The following is a 21,452-nucleotide window of genomic DNA, read 5'->3' as shown; positions in this document are numbered from 1 at the left end:
AACCCTATGTCTAACTCATTCTTTTGTTGTCTTTAGAGTGTCGGTTATCTTAATGAACCTTACTTTACGGTCATAATGCTAAGAAAAAAAAACATTTTTGTTCGTGATATAAAACTCACTTAATTTTATTTCAGTCTCTAATCGGTTGAAATTGGTAAACATAACTAGTTTTTTCATAGTTTCCAGTGAAAATCGTCTTGAGAAAAAACTGTCAACAGATCGCAGACAAAGAAATTAAAGAGATAAAACAGGTAAAAATATAATAAAAAATAAATGTATGTAGCTCAGTAAATTGACGATTTTTAGCACTTTTGCAACACTATGGCTGCTGCTGCGTTGCTGTTACACACGCTCTCGGATTGCATCTCTCCCGTGACTGGAGTCAATTGAGCCAAAAGTAAATGGCATTGTAACACGAACGAATGCCAACAACAGCAACAAAATGAGCTGCTAGCTAACTCACTGCTTTACTAGCACGAGACTGACTGACTGACTAGCCAGGCAATTTTCCACATTGTCAGGCTTATCAAATCAGTTGAAAAAGACAAAGTAAAGGTCGCTGCAAAAAGAGATGAGATGAAGAAGAAGAAGAATACTGAGTTGATTGTGCACTTTGGCTGGCAGCTAACTACATTTGCAAAGTTGCTTTGGCGCTCAACCAACAGCAAGAAATTCCAATCCAAAAAAGACAAAATCAATTCTTTGCATTTTAGCTGATATTTGACGTTCAATTTGGATATATAAAAAAAAAAAAATTGCATTTATACATAGTATACATATATGAGCCGCTTTTTTGTTACCTTTCAACTAACAAGCATTTTCGGCATTTCATTAACGCAACGCCGTTAATTTTTGCTTCAAGGATATACTTGCTTTCATTTTACCTCATTTTCTCAACACTTTTCTTGCTCCATCCGAATTCTACCCTATTAAAGCCGTTAAAATCGTGTTTTGTGCATTTTCTACCAGATATATGTAAGTAATTTCGTTTCTTAGACATAATAGAAGTTTTTTTTATTTGCTCTTTCAACAATGTCATTTCATTCCGTTGTGCTGGGGCCAATGTTGCATAAATGTCCTCCTTTGGTATGAACATATAGTTTCTTTTGACAGCCAAGAAAAGGCAGTTTTCATGTGGAAAATTCCGAAAGAGTAAAGCAAAAGCATAAGGGGATAGTGGTTAACGTGTAATGAAAAACTAAACCGGTGGCAACATTGCGAATAAGCAACGCAGGGTTAAATAACTGCATTGTTTCAGCAAATGGTTGAAGCGGTCACATAGAGGGTGGCTTGTAAAAAATTTAATGAAACTTACGAAATTAAACCTTCCTTCAAAGTAGGTGAAACCGGCATTTTCTAGAACGTTGCAGTCTCTTGGTGACTGCTGATAATCTAACTCTGCGTCCTGGAGCATAGTGTGTCGTGAAATACTAATAAAACATTTTTACACTAAGTTTGGTTGATGTAGCTCTAGTATTTCGTGAGATACGGTACATTAAACATATGCCCTTCACCGCTGTTGCCCTTTGTAATGAATTTATTTGATGTTTCATTAGTAGCTTAGTTATAGCACGTTACAATTTATCGATTAACAGCATTTTGTAGGCGTGAAAATAATTCGATTTCACCTTCTGCAAGTCAATCACCTTTCAGCTTAAGTTATCGCTTGCATACTCGAACGAATGGGCAGATAGTCATTCTGCTCAATATGCACTTGCAAGTCAGAAAAAACGCGTTTTTTAATTTTTTTGTTTTGAAGAGGCATTTTATTAAAAAAAAAATAAAATTAATAAAAATAATGTACATTTAAAGTGTTTGATATACTTTAATAATCAATATTCGGTGATACATTTTGAAAAATTTTTGACTCCCCTCAACCCGTGGTCGATCTGCAGAAGCACCTCCGAAAAAAGGTGTCTGGTGTTGAGGAAGAGTTTTCTGCTTAAAATTATATCAAATCCAAAATCCCAAAGTATTTATTATTACTAAAGATTTTTACTGATAATTATTGAAGAATAGTAAAAAATTTTGATTTTTTGACAAAAAAGTCATGTGTTGTGAAGAAGAGGCTTAAAAATCGAAATTACTATCAGAAATCTCATTCCTTCGATCATTACCTGACAAATACATTTACGAAAGTTGTGCGACAATTTGAAGTCCATCAGTTCAGCTATTTGGGAGAAATTTTTCTCAACGACTCTAAAAGTAGCGTTTCAAGAAACGGTTTACTGTTTTGGATGCCGATTACACTAAGTTAAAAAATGTTTACATACACTGTCATATATTCGAAACTATTTGCCGAATCAACTTAACATTTCTGGAGAATATTCTCGAATATATGTAAATTAGATATCTAACATATATATAACGAAATTCACAAGTGGATACAATCCTTTATTAAATAAACAACCGTTGGTTAATAAAACCTATTATACCCTGTACAATATGCTTCCAGTGTATAAAAACTATTTTCCTCTCAAAAAATGTTCGTAAAATTATACAATTATATTTAGTAAAGTACAATCTCGCATATACTATAGTATTATATGTATATATATAAACATTTTTTTCTCTCGCTCGACATCATTCCGTCTGCTAATGAAGTAATGAATACATAAAAATGCAATTTATACTACAATATTTATGTGCACTGCGTATTTAAGGAAAATTAATTTCCCATTCAGGTTTAGTAGTCAATAAACACATCTGTTTCATTCGATTAACATCAACAATGTACATGTGCGCACATGAAAACACACACATACTCTAACAAATGCTTGTACTCAGTGTAAAGCCGATTATGCACTTGGTTTGACTGTATGTTTGCAAACAATACCGGTATATATGCATTAATGAAGAGAACAAAGAGCCGGCCACCCAGTGAACATACCCTACTCAACATCGATAACATGTCAGTTCCACATCCGGATTCCGGACTCACTTGAACTGGTGTGCATGTGGAGGTCCTTTCACTATCCAATGAATTGACTTTGTACTTTACAAAAGCTTTTCTGATTTTTACATTAACGAATTTATATGTCCATATATACATACATATGTGTATGTAGGTATGTGTGTATATTTGCACATATGTGTGTGTATATGCATGTGTGGTGTAAGTGGCAAATGGTCCTGTCCAAGTCCTCACTGTTACTCATCGTTACAAGCTGGTCAGTTGTACATGTGCTCGTGCATATGTTGCTATTTTCATTCTGGTTCGCCTTCTTCTTGTTGCTGTTGTTGGAGTTGTCAACAGGATTGTTATTGCTGTTGTTGTTATAGGTTCTGTTAGTATTTACTCAATCGAAATCGCAATCGCTCTCGTTCGTTTCGCTCGTTTTTAATGAATATGTAATTAGTTATTTAGTTTTACTCACTCTTTTCTCCATGTTTTTAAATGAACAACTGGATGTATTTGAACTCGTATCTTCTTTCAGTATATCTATGTTATTTTATATACATATATGTAAGTACATACATATATAACATATGTTCGTTTGCATCTCATCAGTCAATTTATATGAATGGGCACAAATTATGCAAAAGGACGTGAAGAGAGATAATAAATTGGAAATTTATGAAATTTAAATGAATGTATGAAGTAATAAAATGATGAGCGTCAAATTTGAGGATAATTAAGTAGGTAGTGGGCCGGCTCACTGTGCGTTCAAAGTTAGTCATTATTATCGGTAGCACCAAGCTACTTCGTTATTAGACTCATTTGGTTGCCTGTCAATAGCAGAATCGCTGAAAATTGCAAAACTGATGAGCTTGCAAAATGTGGCACGCTCGTTCTATGCTTTGCGTTCTAGCACTGGGTTCATGGACTTCGCGTGAGCTTTTCAGGCATTGCTCGATGACCAGCTCCTGTGCGACTGCGAAATCCATCTAGCTTAGTGTAGAACGCAAGAGATCTACTGAATTACATGCCCTTACATGCAAGGCTTTTTATCGGACGTAAAATGTGAGATGAGATAGAAACATATTTCTGCAACATTGTCCACTTTCTGCAACATTGTCCAGCTTTTTCAGGATTGAGGTTGAAACATCTCAGCAGTCATACTTTTGATGAACCAGGAGAGAGAGCCGAAATTTATATTAACCACCTTTCCAATTTTGAGGTAGGCACAAAGCGCTTTAACAGTTTTTTTGATCAATTTGTAGGTATATGCCTTGGTTGCTATTTAATAAACGATGGAACCTACAAATTGTAAGCTGCCTCGAAAGGTTTGGTGAATTTTTAAGAGAAGTTTCTCATGGAAAAATGGCAACAGTGTACTGTAGTGTCTGGTTGAGGTTGAGTCGCTAATAGAAAAATATTTTGATACAGTGCAGGAACTGAAGTTGAACTTAAGAGCTGTGGGGTGTTAGTGCACACCCTCCACATCTACGTCCATCCAATATCTCTGTATATACTCGCATACTCCAAATTATTGATATCGAGTCATGTCATTATTAATAAGAAATTCAATATCCGGAAAGCGTATTAGCACAAATGCATGAAGTGCAGTTGCATTATTTATCAGCAATACATTGGATCGTATATTTGTGTAGATACATGTATATATTTTTATATATGGTATACGTGCGTTCCTTATCGATAACTTATTGCACATTTGCCTTTCCTCCTGAATATGGCTGCACACACACACACACACATTTAGAGTATTGTATGCCTTTGGCCTTTTGTTCGAATTCAAATTTGTCTTATGCACCACAAATCAATAGATTCGAGTGCAACAACAATAAATCAAACACCTGGTGTTGAAGTTTTGTTTATGTAGAAAATGAGAGAATTAATTGCGGTAAATGTACAATGACCTCTGTGTAATGTGATTACGATTGTCAGTTTCAAGTTCCATAACTTAATTGCATTAATATTTTAAAGAGCCCACGCTATTGCAATTTATCTATTTCATATGTCACGAAATAATTAAGGTAATAGTGAGTAGTGTGATAAATTACCCATGGTTTACTAAATTCAAGTACTCAATAATGATAACATGTCGGTAGAAATGCTTTTGAAGGCACCAAAGCGCTTCAGTAGTGTGAGAAAAGCTGAGTTAGATTTTGCTTTCACTTTTCGATAATACTTTCAACTTTAAATATGCACAATTTATCGATTACACGTTCAGTGAAAATTTGAAATTCTAATCACAAGAAAAATTAATGCAAGAATTTGATATATCAAACTATTCATGCGAAATAACACTTTGCAGGCAATTGAGTTTTAATTGTTTTTTTTTTTATTTAGACCGTACAAATTACTTCGATATGCCGGAACTATTGAATTTTAAAAGTCTGTGTTCCACCTACACTCCACTTAATCTATAAGATCTCATTTATCTCATTATATAAAAAAATTAGAACAGAGTTTCATATTTGAAAATTACGTTATTATTATGTTATCGATTACTCAAATACCGATGACCTCTTAAATTATCGATTACTAAGCCAACGATGATTTCTGCTCATCAATAATTTAATTTCCTGTATCCTCGTATCTGCTCTTTTGTTATAAGCTGAAGCAATTGCTTGAAACTTCTTTGTGCTATAAAAACCAAGTGTTTCAAGTGAATCATTTAGTTCTGCTTAAGAAATTAAGATGGTGAGTCCACAGAAACATTGTCCTAGCTTGTTTAAATTGTGAAGCCTTAATTCTTGCTTTCAGTATCGTAAAATTCTACTATGTGTCACGTTAAGTCTTTGTGCGTACCTCGCCATGAGTAGTAGCAGTGAGCGTTTGGAAGAAGAGACGAAAATTCTAACCAATAGCAAGGTATTGCCTGATAAAATAGCAGAAGTTAACGAAGAAGTTATAATATTGAAAACTACCAAAACAAAAACTTCAAAGCATAATGAAAATATAGATCTACCTTTTGAAAGTGATAGCTCTGAGAATGGCAAAGAAAATCTGTCGAAAGCTGGTAGTAAGTTGTTGGATGGTGGTGTTGCAAAGTCATATGAAAATAAGGATATACTTTTTGAAAGCGAAAGCTCTGAGATATTCAAGGAAAAAGTAGCGAAAGCTCATAATAACTTGCTGAATGGTAGTGCAGATTATATAGGAGAGAGTACAACTATTGATCCAAGTTACATAGAAAATAAATTGTGGAAAGATACTACCACGGAAGTAGTCGAGGCAGATATAACAAATACAACTTCTAATTTTGATACCGCGTTGACAGCTCCCGTTAATTATGATGAGAACTTACGACCACTAAATGATGATACAGATTCTACAACTCAAGATGATATAAAATCAACTGAGTTTACCAACGAGAGTCCACTCGATGAGAAATTAAACTTCAATGAGGCCGCTGATATTCAATTAAGAGGTATAGTAGACATACTAACAGAATCAGTAAAAACACTGAGAGCAAATGAAATAAACGGTGACATACATAGTACTACTGAGGATTCAATGAAAAATGAAATTGAACTTTCTATAACAGAATTCCCGATAGATCGATCAGAGGTCGATATTGCAAGAATAAAGAATGGATTAACAGTTATAGGTATTTTCGAAGCTGGAGGTATAGAATATGGGGGAACTTCAGATGCCCCAGATCAAGAATACCTAACTACTCCATCAACAGAATCTGCTCCACAGCATGTTACCACTGATCTAGTTAAAGTCTCCACTACAGATTTTACAAATTTACACACTTCAAAAACGGATACTACTTCCCAAGGACATATGGAACCCACAACAGAGTCAGTTTCATTGATTAAAACTTCAGAAGGAATCACTACTCCAAGCTCCACAATCTTAGTTACATTCGAAAATACAAATTCTGTTAAGGATGTGGCTGTAGAGACTAAGAAAGAATTTGAAACTCCATCTTCAAATGAAAATAAAAGCCAAGATTTCGAAATGTTCGAAATTCGAAATTCTGTTGAGGACTTGGCTGTAGAGGCTAAAACAAAACTTGAAAATCTATCCAAACTCAAAACTTTGAGCAAAAGTGTGGATTCCGTTACGAAAAAGAATAAACCAAAATTAAAACTACCACAAACAACAACCTATAGATCAAGAGAGTTGAATAGCCTTAATCCGACTGCACCGACAAAGCTTCCTTCCCTAAGTTCCAGCAGACCAAAACAGGTACATACGCCTTCCGCTTGGTATACGAATATTATACCGTTATATCCGATCTATTTGCTAAATCCGTTTAACTACTTCTACAATTCAACTAATCAGACACTTTCTGGTCCCGGTGCACCACCAATCGCTTGGACGCCACCAATTTTCAATATCACAAATCTTCTAAGTCAAGTTCTTCTCTCGGATGCGCCTACAACGGCGCGTCACAGCTTCTTTCAACAAACCCAATCCAATTTAACGAATTTTCAATTCTTTCCATTGTCCAGACTTTTCAATAAAACCAAATTCACTACGAACACGCAAACTGCAACGACGATAAATGGAAGTGATGTGCTGACTAACGGTAACGCCAATAATGCTTTGTTTGTGAGTCGTCAGTGGTATACACCGTTAGTCACTGATAATTTAGTGCGTTCTAATGAAGTACCGTTTCTAACACCCGTTGTGCGTTACTCCAACAACGACCGTTCATATTATCGCAATCAAGGTCAACAAATGCACACTCCGGTCATTACGTATGTTCAACGTGTCGAACCCTATCGCATCGAGCGGCCGAGCTATTATCGCGAAAGTCCAAAACTGATAAAACGCCCCACAACTTATTATCGCGAGCAGCCATATTATCCTCAGAGACCTTACGATATTGAACGTCCCTACCAAGTTGATCGTCCCTCCTACCATCATTATCCAGTAAAATCAGATGATAAGGTCCAATCCGGACCTATCTCGCATGAAAGTTCACCTATGGATCTGTCTTACACGGAACCAATTAGAGACGTAGACAAAGCGAAAGTAGCATATTATTATGCTAACAAAAAGTTGAATGCAACATCTCCGAAGTCGGCAGAGGAAAAGCCGAAGGAAGCAACAACTTCCTTCGTAGAAGTGGAGATGCCAAATCCGATTTATAAATTCATGAAAAGTATTTACAATATTTTTATGTCTAATAATTAGGTGTTTGCTCATTAAATATTTAATTAAATTTATTATAACCGCAGCATAATTAATTATAACATGACCACCATTGCAAATATTCGCGGCGATGAGTTAAAAGTTTCTTTGTAAATTTTCGACACTGAGAAAAATATCCAAATAAATGTGCAAATATAATTCTAAGAGACACTCAAAAAGTTCATTTTTAGGACGATAAAGCCCCTTGCCATAGACGTTCCCATAAACCATAGATATTCCTCGTAGATTTCCAAGTCCTTCAAGCATAGCTTGTATACCTAAGAATTACCATATTTACCAAAACTGGGATGAAATTGTCTCAGTGTTCAGTCTTTCCGAAACGACTTCAGGAGCAAAAGATTTTACATTCCTGCGTTCTCTTCACTTTTTGAAGCGGCGTCCTCAAACTTTAGCGGCGGTTGGAAAACTTTTTCCTCAAACTTGAATACATGTTCGTTTGTATTTATTTGCGCGCTGCTTTGCATTATATTGGATATTTTATTTCCGTTTTCGGAATGTGAAAGTTTCGCATACTCAATGGGACCACTATAAATCTCTCATGAAATCAAAAACTTTACACAAAACCATTCAAATAGCATACGAACAACAAAAGCAAGAACACAACAAGTTGAGTGAAAATAAGTCGCCCAGTCATTCTCTACTGCGCGCTTGTGACGGATCAACACTGGGCGATTCAACTGTCGACCATATCTCCGCCTTACGACCACCGCCACATCGATTGAATTTAGTGCTTGTTGCCAGAGTTATGCGGCAAACTAACCTTGCGTGAAAATTTAACGGCACTCGCCACGCTTGGTTACTGAATCCATATTTCTTTCCTACCTTCCTAAATGAATGCTGCCACATGGCATGCTCGGCTTCATTCATGATCTCGTTGAGGAGGTCGCTGCTGCTATAGTGCTGCTTGGTGTGTGTAGTGTACTTTGCCGGAAGTTTATGTAACCGTTTTGTTGCAGGTTTGCCACTTACGTGACAAATACGCACATATGCACAGAAGAGGCTAGTTATGCACTTCCTTAGCACAGCTTATCCCGGTGCGGCGACTGCCTGACTGGTGCGTCCACAAGTCTTATGCGGTTGCTTCTTAGCAAGTTTGCTGTCGAATGTTGATACTCTGCTGAACTTTGCAACTTCTTTAAAGTTTATTAGCTCGTCTATGTTTACTGTCCGTTTAGCAGTTTGTCAAAGGCAATCGAATTAAATTGGTGTACATTTAATTTTCAATTCACTTATCCTGCCGCGACTATCCTTTCTGTCCGCCTGCGGAATCGCCACAACTACTTTCATTCTCCTCTTATGCTCACTCTCTCATTTTATTTTCTCACTTTCCACTTCGTATCGCATTTTGTCGCTTTTAAATTAATGGCAATTGAATTATTGCTGCGTAGGAGAATGAATAAGTGGAAAATAGTATAAGGGGAATAAAAGTAGATACAACGCAAGATATCTAAGCATTTCCAAACCGTTGCTCTTTTAATCTGCTTAAAAATACTTTACAAAAACTTTATGTCTTTTCACCGCTTTGTAGTCAGTGGCACTCAATAGTGGCTGTAAAATGGCTCAGTCATTGCTGGTTTCGTTGCTGGCGTGATATTCGTGTTCAGATATTTTATTATGCTACTTCATGCAACACGTGTAAAACCAATTTTCAGCTTTTCGCCAATTTCATTTTCAGTTTAGTTTTAGGGCGTCCTTTTTGTGACCGACAGGATTAAATTTGCGCTGCTGTTTTCCCTTAACGAGCATATGTCCCTTTGCACTAGTCTTTGCTTAGGTGTGGTATAAAAACATAGTAGAACATTGTTTTAAAAGGAGAAAAAAATAAAAGTTACTTATGTAAAATATTATCAAATTTTTAAGATTTAGAAATGCAAACATGTACTCTTCCAAAAAAACAAACACAAAACTTTGGCGTTGTTCAAGCACAATGCAGATGAGTTTTTAACTTTCCTCTTACACATGGGAAAAGAGAAATTTGGAAACATTATGGAACTTTAAGGGGCACACTTAGTCTGAAACTTAAATAGATTGAATTTTTTCATATTTTATTGGGTTATAGCTTCAAAAATAACATAATAAAATTCCCAATCGATAGCTCAAATAATTTTTAAGTTATATTCTTCTAAAGTGTAGCCGCTCAGCTCAACCAGTTCCATCGGTTTGTTTTTAAACACACATTTTGTCAAAACTACATTTTTCAAATTTGCTTCAGCGATCACGCGAAAATACAAGTATATCTATTTGTAAAAAGTTTAAAAAATTAGATCAAAAGATAATCTTGAAACTAACACCCTTTAAAACATGTATGGAGTTAATTCAATAGAATTTTTCAATAATAAGTCATACTATAGGCTCAATGTAATTTTTCTCATTGAAGTTCTCTGCCAATTTTTGTTTGCTTTTTCACCGCTACTTGGAATCTCATATTGAAATCAAATATTCAGCTACTCAGTTCGAGTGATTATTGGAATTGCTTATCCATTGTCTGCGCTCCACCAAGTAAAACAAATTGATTTTTCTGCAAATAATTTCGTATTTCACAATTGCCGGTTAATAAGTTTTCTGCTTGCATTCCATCATCTACATACACAGATTCTACCCTGAAGGTTTCCCTTCTGAGTCTCGCACAAAAATTGCCTTACAAAGAGTTGAGTTTGTATTGTGGAAAAGCTAATCTTTTGATTAAGCTTCTAAGCCTATGTAATAGTTACATCATAATACCACTGTCGTTACAAGCGATCGGCATGCCTACCGAGCGTGTGGTACGTACAATAATAATAAGCAACAACAAAAAGCAATAAGCAACCAACAAGTGGCATTATTGGAATCGTGAATAGTCAAAGTACGTAATGCGTGAGATGGCAGCGCGGAAATGGTGTGAGGCATTACAAGCAAGTGAGTTGTACCTTACAAATGAACTAGTGGTGTTATTTTGTATGGAGTATGATAACTAAGATCTATAAACGTTCTTAATTTTTTTTGAAAACTTAACCTTAGACTTTGTGATTCTTTTAACCCTAGGCGAAATAGAGAACTCAACACTTATTCACGAAAATTCTCAACAAAGAACTACTGAAGATTTCAGAATTTGCGTTTATGAAAGTTTTCCAAAAAAAATCCTACTTGAAAGATTCTGTATACCATAAAATGTGATCTATATAAACCTCTAAAAATTATTCCAAATTTGAAAATAGTATACCTACAAAATAGTTTCTTCTAATCTAATTAATTTAATTTTAATAATATTTCTAAATTTAATAAAAATTTTCAATCCTTTTAAGTAATGCACGGAGATTTCTTTTTATTCAGCTTTTATAGGGTCTCCGATATTACCTTTTGTGTGTTACAATCATCGTGGCAAACTTAATGTACCCAGTTAGGGATATAAATATTATTGGCAAGATTCATAGAAGGCGCTCTGGTTCACATGGTATTAAGAGTGTATAACGAAACATCTGACATATGTACATGTCTCACAACTCGAAAATTGTAAAGCCAACTAGTGCGTAGTGTGGTCTCAAACCAACTAGAACCCAGCACCTCTACAAAAGCTTTATCATAGACTAATTTTACACAAAAAAAAAATTGGTATGCGGACATTCTTTACAAGTGTATTACCTCGGCTAGCTGGGCTAGCAATTGTAAGCCCCGCCGGCGACGGTTCTGCATTTTCAGGTGAAACCCATTGCAATGGATTACAGTGGCGCACAACGCACGCACGCACGCGCTTCAATCAATTGAATTAGCAGTACCTCATGCGCTGCGCTCGCGCCACACTTCATTGAGTTAATAATATGGCCTCAGTACGCGCGGCAATGTAACAAGCAGTGCGCACACATATAAACATAGAGATGTACATATATAAATACCAAATAGCACAGGAATCTAGGCAAGCATGTATGCTGCCAACAACCGCATTCCCTTCGCTGTTACATGCATACTTTGGAGCGGCGGCGTGCTGGCGATCAGGCGCAAGCACGCCTTGAAGTAACTGCTAAATTAAAAAAAAAAAAATTGAAAAAAATGCCTTGGCAGTTATATTGCATTCATGTTTACCTCTTCAAAATCGCTGAGTTGTCATGCGATTTTCAGCTGAATGACTTTGATGCGCTCATAGCTCACAGCAACGTGAGCGCTGGCGCGGCGGCTGCGCTTCGTGAGCGTTTGATATGCGCGCCTGTCGTTTTGACTATTCGCTTTCCAGGAATGTGTGCGGCTACAGCACACAGCAAACACAAACACAACAACAGCAGCAGTAACAACAAGCTAAGTTTAGTTGGCATTTCGATGTAATAATATCTCCTTGTTGAAAGCAGCATTGCAGATACTTAAGAGCGTTTAGATACTTGAGCGCAACGAGCACTACTCATTCCGTTTTTCGTATGGCTCCAAAGCTCCTTGCAACAATTTTATTTATCCCTCTTTCTTATATACTTTTTTTTTTTTGCCAACTTCTTCCGCATGCGTTGGATTTGAAATATTTGAGCAGTGAAAGTGTGCGCCTGATTGTGGGCTTTAATGTTGGCAATAGAGAAGGCGTTGCAACACGCCCACGGAGGGTGGGAGGTAGCGTGTTGGCTGTACAATAGGTAAAAGGGCACGTGAATGGCACTCGTTAAATTCTTCCAGTTAAGAAACTACAAAATATGCGTTTACTTTGTGACTATGGGGTTTTACAAGCTGTGGCCTTAAGTATGTGCTTGGCGCTGTAGGAAAACGAGCAATGATTGTAGATTTAGAAACTTATACTGCTTACAATGGGAATTAAATCGCTTCCTACTGCGTTGTTCAAAGCGAGAGTAAACTTTCGAGTAGCGATTCATTTGAGAGTTAAGCGAACTTAAAGTGAAAAAACAAATTACCTACATTGTTTAAAGTTTGAAATATTCTTGCTATAAGTTAAAATTTTCGGCCGCAAGTTTGAGCCGTTTCGTTTTAATGTACGTCAATTGTCAGAGTTGTCTGAAGGAAGCCAGGTTGGAAACATCTCGAAAGTTTTTCCTCAACTGCTAAGCTTTCGCTAAACTAAGAGGGCTCCGTATTTGTGATTTGGCTCAGATAGGCTTTTGGGTGGTTGTATGACACTTTTTAATACATACTCTTCAAGCTGTGATGCTAAGCTTATACTCGCAAACCGAATTGATAATTTTTTTAATTGTTTGCTTCTTGTGAGTCGCTCGTCCACCTCTCTTAATGAAACATCGAAAAAGTTCAAGAAGCAGTGCCTAAAGATTGTTGTGTTGGCATCAGAGAGGTAAGAGAGGTTCTCAACATCCACATCATTAATCGACACAATACATTTTGGTAAAGGTTTTGCGTATGAAGCCTGACAACAATACACTCACACCGATATAAATGAATCTTTTGCAAAAACGCCGTCGAGTAGACGTCGCCAAAGAAGTGCTTGATCACAAAGCTACATCAAACACATCATCCCAACATCAAACACAACATTACTGGTGACGACACGTGGGTTCATGGATATGACGTCGAAACTGTCCAAAAATCTAGTGAATGACGCCACAAAAAAGGCACTGAAGGCCATTCTAGTCGTGCCTGAAAAATAGTGTACTTCTTCTACACGACACTTTTTGGAAGTAATCTTGTAAACGTGCTGATGTGGTGTGGTAGTTTCCTTATTAGACACGTAATTATTTTCGACAACTTTGATCGGTGATTTTACAATGGTTCTCCTAACGGCCTAGGTGCGTCGTCAGATAGCCACTCTACCTACATACCTACCTTGATCGGTGACATGCTGTCAAAAACGGTTCAGCATATTTATTATCGACCATTGGAAGTCCAAGTATGCTGCCAATGCTCACGTTCAAGGTTTTATAAGAGTATGACTTTAAGCAAAAGTACGGAGCCATTTTTAAGCTTTGCTGTGTACAAATTCTGTTCTCCGCTAGCGTGATGTCATTAATATAAACATAACCTTAAACATATTATACTCGTGTGACTTTGTTGTGGGAACATCGAAATGTTTTTGTATGTATGTATATACACATGCAGTAAGCATCTCCATCACCATCTTCAACCACAAGTGCCACATTATATGTACGTTCAGCATAAAGTCTTTTTTCTCTTGGCAAATAGTAATTGATTATAATTTACCACGACATAATGTCATTTTGAACAAGATAAAATGCAAATGGCATGGATAGTGGACAGATGAGGCCAATAATAGAATGTATGAATGGATGAGACGCATACATATGTATATACTTCTAGCAGTGTGTGCTTGCTTGCAGTTAGATGCAACAGGTGGTCAAAAGTGGTGCAACAGCCATAAGTACCGGGCAACGCGCCTTTTCTATGGTTAAAATCATAAATGTTGTTGTTATTGTTATAGTAATAGTTGTAGTTACAGTTGCTGTGGAGGCGCAGAGTGCACAATAAAGTGTTGCAGCATAAAAATTTAAGTGCAACATGCCTCATACTAATTGTATGAGACGCGTTTGTGTGGCAAGTGAAAGCATTCGGCATTTAAGGCAAACTAAGCGGTGTGTGTGTGTGTGTGTTTTTTTTGTGCCACTCGCATTTATGACAATAAAAAATTGGTCAGGTTGGCCCAGTCATTTGCGTTCACGCCATAAAAGTACGCGCCCGCGTTCACACACACGCACGCAAAAAACTCGTTTGCAAGAGTATCCATAAAGGCCTACACACACATAAAATAAATATTTGTATGTATGTACATAGGTGTGTGTTTATGGGCATTCGTTACGCCATAAATGATTATACGCGGTGATTATTCATATCAGCCTCACTGCGCGCTAGGTCTGTTCCGCTGCGCTAATACTATATGTGTACAGACACTAAAACACACACGCGTTGCAAAGAGTTAAGCCAGCCAGGCAATGGTTCGTGCAAACTTTTGCGTCAGCTTCATGGTTAGCTTAAACGCTTTACGCTCAAATAAGGCAAATATAAAAGGACTGCAACGGATTGAGTGATAAATCTAGCAAGGTTTGTTGTTAATCTGCACGCTGGACGTTGCTTCTGTGCGCAGCGTACGCATGCGCCGTGAATGGTTTGATTGCTCAAGATTTATGTCGGTCACATGCTATCATAAAGGGTTATTGTGCTTATGTAATGGCAAAAAGTACGCATATACTCACAACTGTTTGTATAACATTCAATTTATGCTTGTTTCTCTTACGCAGGGATAATAAAGGTCGTTTGCTTTACTTTGTTGCTGAAGAAAAATTTTTTTGTTATTACTTTTATTGCTGACAGTTGCCCGCAATTAACTAAAAGTATGTGCAATTTGTTACATTGAGACATTTACAATAGTAATTCATGCGAGTAAGAGCCTCTAGAAAGTGGAGGTAAAAATACGTCGTATTGTAGAATCGTATGCATACTGTATACATATATGTATGGTGTATGAATAGAGCTAGAACTCTCTCCAAATTTGACCGAAAATTATTTACATTATTATTATTTATATTGTTATCTATAATAGGGTGGAGCGAAAAAAAATTTTTTTTTTGCTTAGTGTTCTACTTTTTTATAAGTGTTCTAGAAGTTGTGGAGAGTCCTCTTTCTGGACAATTAAAAGTTATCAACTTAAAAAAAAATTTTGTGGTCATTATTGGAGTTTTAAAAAAAGTCTTAAACGACAACATGCTTACCTTAAGCTTTAAAATAATTTTTGAGTCAAGTTCTGTAATTTTTATATTGTATAAATGTGAAGAACTCAAACCAAAATATTTTTTTTTTTCCCAAAAAAGTCTGCAAAAGTCAATTTAAAAAGTAAAGTCAAATATGTCTGTAACGATAGACCGTGTTATAGAGAAAAAGTTTTCGTTAAGCCGAAAATTAGTAGAGTGCAATAATTCGACCTGCCGACCACAATAAAGCCAAACACTCGCCGAAAAAGCTGAGGGTTGCTTTTATATTTTGGGATTATAGAACAAAAATAAATCTTAATTGTCGAAAATCGCTTTATTATTTTTCAAAATATTCTCCATTAAGAACTACAGACTTTTGCATGCGTTTGGACCAGTTGTCGAAGCCCTCTTGACACTCTGATTGAGGTATCTCCAAAACATGCGTTCTGAACGCATCAACCGCTTCTTTAAGTGTCGAAAAACGTCGACCTCTTAGTTTGATTTTTGCCTACGAGAATAAAAAGAGGTTATTCGGCGCCAAATCAAGACTATACCATGGATGTTGTTTCAGTCGACGTGTGAGAGCTCGCATTGTCTTTATGAAGATGGATCCATCTTCGACGGTTGCTTTTCCTGATTTCTTGAAAGACAACTGGGAAGTAAATGGTTGTGCACCACTTTCTTCTAGTGATATGGTTGCGACATGTAAAGCTTTTCCAAAAAATCTTAGGTAACTATTTGCTGGGAAGTACTTCGTGCGCGAACAACTTTTGTTGGATTCGATTCGATCTTGAAACACCAATACGGTCGACTGCTGTTTACTTTCGGGCGTAAATGTACAATTGATCCACTGTTACGATGTTAAAGACGTGTTTTGTAGCGTTTGAGCGATTGACAAATTGTGTGGTATCTCACGTGAACAAATTTTTGGGCTGTCTGACGGAAGTAATTGCCCACCACTGACTCGCCAGAAGCTTCGGGAGCTTGGTTTTTTTTATACAACTACCTTATAGTTAAAACTTGGCACCAAGTGAGTACTAACTATTTTTTTTCTATTGCGAGTGATTTTGCTGGGAAAAGATAAGAGAAGCTTTCGTAAATCGACGTTCCAAGTTTTTTCCGAGAATAGAGACGAGGGTTTTTATGATAGTGGCATTGTAAAACTACTTTCGAAATGGCAGCAACTTATCGAACAAAAAGGTTCATATTTCATATAAATCGAATCCTTCTATTTATGGTAAATATAACTTTCAATTAAATGCAAAAATAATTTATTTTTACCATTAGAACAACATAAATTAGATCAGACATGCCAAGAGCTGTGCCTTAACCGTTAGTTCTTACTTGTGATCGAATCGCATCCAGTCTTTGTTGCGCAAATAGGTTAGGCTTAATACTTAGCTGGACTTATCGTAGTGCATACTTTTTTAATGTTGCATAATGACTTTTCGAGACTTCGTTTTAGACGCCTTAGCAAATACCTGCATTTAGATTCGTACATCTTTGGTATGAGGCATTGAATCAGCTGAAGAAATTTATTAGCAGATTATCGATACCTTGCCCTTTTAAGGAGTTTAGTGACTCTTCAGAAGCTTTAACTAGGCTAAAGACTTAGGGAAAATGTCAAGGTCTAACCCAACACCGAGATAAATACTTCATAGAATGTAGATTTTCATCCAATTAAACAATTAAATATATTTCATAATATAAATTATTTATTTAAATTTGTAATCGCTAATACATAAGCTTCCCCTAGTCATTTTTATAATAATCTTGCATACAAAAAGAACTTCTTTCTGTTAACCCCAAACTCGATTTTCCACAATCAAATCTCTATGAATAACACCAAAGCATCATTAAAACAGTTTATTGCAAATATGTAAAATAAAACACTCAAAAAGTTCAAAAACTATTCATAAAGTTATAAGTCAAATAAAGAAATGAACTCATTCCCATTCAAAGCCTTGCTCGTCCTCATCAACATATTCCTCCACTTCCGGAAATTCGTCGCTTTCATTGCTTTCATCGCTGCTGCGCGCAAAATGATTGAACAGCATATCGCCATAGCCATGTGGACCATCGCTACATCTGCCCGCGCGTTCACCGTGCTCACCGTCACCACCATGAAAATCATCATACATAACGGCGCTTTGACTGTGGTGCTCATGTGCGACGGGCGTAATTTCGGGCTCATAGTCACCCTCAACACCGCCGCCATGATTACCACCATGACCGCTCTTATGCGCGACTTGTCCGTGGCCGCTGTGTGCTCCATGACCAGTCGGTCCACCATAGCCGTTACCCTGCATGGCAAAGCTAAGGATTTTATAGATTGTCTGCTGTTTGGCGCCGCTCGCCTTGTGCCCGCTGCCGGTGCCACCACTGGCGGCGCTGCGTATGTGTGCATAGACCGTATGTGTGTGGTGGTGCGTTTTAATCCGGAACGGTACATGTATGATGAGACGTTTTTGCGAACGACGCGCTTGTGACGTGTTGGCAAGTGACAGCAGCAGGATCAACGCGAGCGCCAAAACCATCGGTGATGAATGGTAGCAGCTAAAATGGCGATAGGTGGTGGTGACTACCTCGTTATGGACGTTGTACGTATGTGGTTGTTGAGCACCGAAATACGCTTCGTTGAAATAAGAAATTCCGCTGGAATTAAAATTTAACATTTTGGCTCTTTTTTGGTTTGGAAAATAATCACACAGCTTTTTACTAAGTTTCTGCTGATGGAGCTGCTACGAAAAGGATATCGAGGGACGTCTTCCTCTTTTAGCTCATCACGCTTCTTTCACTCACCGGCTCATCTGACGTTGAACTGTTGAAATATTTTGCATATCTTGCCCATTTTATATTTGAAACTCAATCCTCAAAGCGGATTTTTGATGTATAAAGTTTTGATTACAACTCAAGTTCAGCGGCCGTTGGCGGTAACTTTTATGACTTAATTTTGAGTATTTAATTCCGTTGCAGCAGATGAATATATACATCTATATAAAAATAGATTATAATGATTACCATGTAACATTACATGAATATTTACAACAAAAAAATGGTTATAAATTAGGGTGGTAGGCAAAGTTTTGGGGAGCAGTCATTAAAGGTAGGAAAAAGAAGTCTCGCCGTGATGAGGACTTTTCTGCTTAAAGTTATCTCAAATCCAAAAAAAAAACAAAAAAAATTATAACTATAGTTCAATAAAGGTAATGAGCGAAGAACTAGTCAAAATTTTGATTTTTGACAAATTGGCAGTTTCCAAAAAGAGAATTAGTTATTTAGTAAAAAAGATTTACACTTTGAAGGAGCTTAAAAATCGAAATATATAACCAAAAGCGTACTACTTCTACAATTAGCTGACAATTGTATGTAACTATGAAGGTTGTGTGAAAATTTCTATGCAAACGGCAATGCGATAAAAATCTTCCTCACTATTCTGGAATCTGAATACCCAGGTTTTTATATCCATGTGTAATAAATTTTTATGTCGACGTGATTGCTGTGTGGATTCCTCTCCAAAAGTTTCGAAGTCCGAAAATGATAATTCTACTATACTGAATTTTTCTCAGTATTACTGGAATTTAAAAATTGTTCATCACGGTAGTGTTCTTATCGTATATAAAGTAACATTTCTTAAAGTCGAAACTTTTTTGTGTTATATAATTAATTTTCAACGAAAGAACGATTTTCCCATATGATCTCAATAGCAATAGCATCAAACTTCTTCCGTATTATACTTGTTTCGTTGCCTGGTCACAGCGGAATCACCAGAAACAGCCAAGCCAAAGAGCTTGCTAGCTGGGGCAGGCTTACCCCAATTTCATTCGATTGGAAGCTAGTCGGTACTCCGTTTTCCTCTTGCTACCTTGCACTGGATCTATGACAATTCCTGCGAGATCCATCTGAACCAGAGTGAACCGTAAGAGATCCTCTAAACTACTTGTTCATAGCAAAGTCAATATCGCCGCAATTTTAGGAGTCCAATAGGTTCACACGCGGTGGAATCATCTTGATACTTTCTTCTCTATTGCCCGGCTTTTGCCAGGCTAAGCTTGAAATGTCTCTTTATCTTCTCGACGAACCTAGCGAAGTGGCTAGGATTGATCTCTAAACGCCTCGTCCATATATGAGGATCTGATGATAAATTTTTGGAGTTTTAGGGTAAGGCAAAGGACCACCGTTCACAGTTGTCCATATCTTACTTGGATTAAGATCAACACTACGATCTAACCTTATCTAACTGTCAACAAACAAATAAAGTACTTTTCTCTACGACATAAAAAAACATAAAACCGTTCACCCTAACTTACATTGAAAGAGGACCATGCATACCTCTCCAATGTTCAATGATGCACATAATGATTATAGCCATATTTAGTAAGCACAGTTTAAAATTTTTTTTTACATTCGTTACATTTGCATATTTACATAAAACTTACTTACATACATACATATGTTGCCGAAACAAAGCACTCATTAGCCGAACAGTCAGCCACATTTCGTTTACACCACAGCCTAATGGAATCTTCACTTAGTTGGAAACTTTTTTCAACTAACTTTGCTTGTAATTAAAAAAGTTTGCACCAAATGCCTTTGCACTTTTGCATTGTGTGCCACAATCTACAATTATTTGCATGCCTTAGTTTTTTATTTGTTGCGCTTAGCACGCTTATCGCATTATGCAGTGTGAAAAAGCATATAAAGATAACGTTATGATTTGCATGCGGCACGCCAATTTCGCATATGCTTTTCGTAGTTGTTGAAAACACCGGTCGTAAAGAGAGCTCTTTAAGATTAGTCACAAGATGATTATTAGCATCACGTATACGTTTTAATTTTGAAGACTAAGCAACAAAGTTGGGATTTGCCTAACGATTTCGGAGCTACAAGTAGAAATACGATCGAGTGGCTTTGGTTTGGTGAACACTAAGACGTATACTACTAAACTATTTCTGATGACGGGCATCAATGCCCATTTGTTATGCCATTCCCAAAGTATGTTACTTTAACAGATTTTTAGGCAATTTTGCATTAACCGTCAATGTATGAAGGTATATGGTGATTCATCTTAAGAACGGCATCAGAAAAACCATATCTATTACAGTACATGTGTTAGAGAGAATCAATTAACTGTATATTTTACTGTTACCATCAGAAAAATGTGTACCAGGATGAGGTAAAAAGAGTTCTAGAAAAGGTTCGAGTATCAAAAGTCACGGTTTTTATTGTAACACAGCTGATTCGGAAACCTTTATACAGTCCAAAAGGTGGAATGATTGAGATTAATCGATCTGACAATTGTTGTCACGTTTGTACCCAGAAGAAAATAAATTATACGGAAGTAATAATTTATAGAGTATGGTTTTGGTACGTCGAGAGAGGAGTAGTAGCATCTGTTAGCGTCAGATCTCAGAGCTGTCATTGTTGGTGTTGTTGATGCTGTTTCCAAGATAGACGAAATTATCTACAACTTCAAAGTCTTGACTGAAAACAGTGACTTAGGAGCTATGCGTGAATGCGCTGACTGCTTATTTGATGACAAGATTTATTTCGTTTTGGCCTCGCTTACCACAATACCCATTTGCTTCGCTGCTTTGTCTATCCTGCAGAAAGCAGAACTAACGGCGCGGTGTTTAAGGCCAATAACAAAGGCTCGTATATGTCCTTCTGAGTTCTGACTGCGTTGTTCAGCTTTAGTTTATGTACATATACAGTCGTATAAGTTTTGCAGAGATACCAAATTCAGACTGAGT

At 36.8% G+C, this 21,452-nt stretch overlaps 3 protein-coding genes across 3 annotated transcripts in view; 1 reads left to right on the top strand and 2 right to left on the bottom strand.

Moving 5' to 3' along the window:
• LOC106627349 (uncharacterized) overlaps nucleotides 1-21,452 on the bottom strand; it is a 36,190-nt gene that overhangs the window by 7,723 nt on the left and 7,015 nt on the right. The gene's annotated exons all lie outside the window — the stretch shown is intronic.
• Nucleotides 5,648-8,201, top strand: LOC138857882 (uncharacterized). Its single transcript, XM_070111937.1, has one exon. The coding sequence runs from the start codon at nucleotides 5,723-5,725 to the stop codon at nucleotides 8,060-8,062; it is 2,340 nt and encodes a 779-aa protein (XP_069968038.1). The 5' UTR covers nucleotides 5,648-5,722; the 3' UTR covers nucleotides 8,063-8,201.
• Nucleotides 17,478-18,638, bottom strand: LOC118681126 (uncharacterized). The gene is made up of 2 exons (XM_036364587.2): nucleotides 18,419-18,638; nucleotides 17,478-18,354 (listed from the first exon to the last, which is right to left on the bottom strand). The coding sequence occupies exon 2, from the start codon at nucleotides 18,234-18,236 to the stop codon at nucleotides 17,646-17,648; it is 591 nt and encodes a 196-aa protein (XP_036220480.2). The 5' UTR covers nucleotides 18,237-18,354; nucleotides 18,419-18,638; the 3' UTR covers nucleotides 17,478-17,645.

This window comes from Bactrocera oleae, chromosome 6 (assembly GCF_042242935.1).
Source record: "Bactrocera oleae isolate idBacOlea1 chromosome 6, idBacOlea1, whole genome shotgun sequence".
NCBI classification, from domain to species: Eukaryota; Metazoa; Arthropoda; class Insecta; order Diptera; family Tephritidae; genus Bactrocera; species Bactrocera oleae.
Note: the sequence above shows the minus strand (reverse complement) of the source record. Positions and strands in the feature narration are given on the sequence as shown.

What these genes read in the sequence shown, in the direction of transcription:
- LOC138857882 (XM_070111937.1), top strand. Translation starts at nt 5,723, where the DNA reads ATGAGTAGTAGCAGTGAGCGTTTGGAAGAAGAGACGAAAATTCTAACC.
- LOC118681126 (XM_036364587.2), bottom strand. Translation starts at nt 18,236, where the DNA reads ATGGTTTTGGCGCTCGCGTTGATCCTGCTGCTGTCACTTGCCAACACG.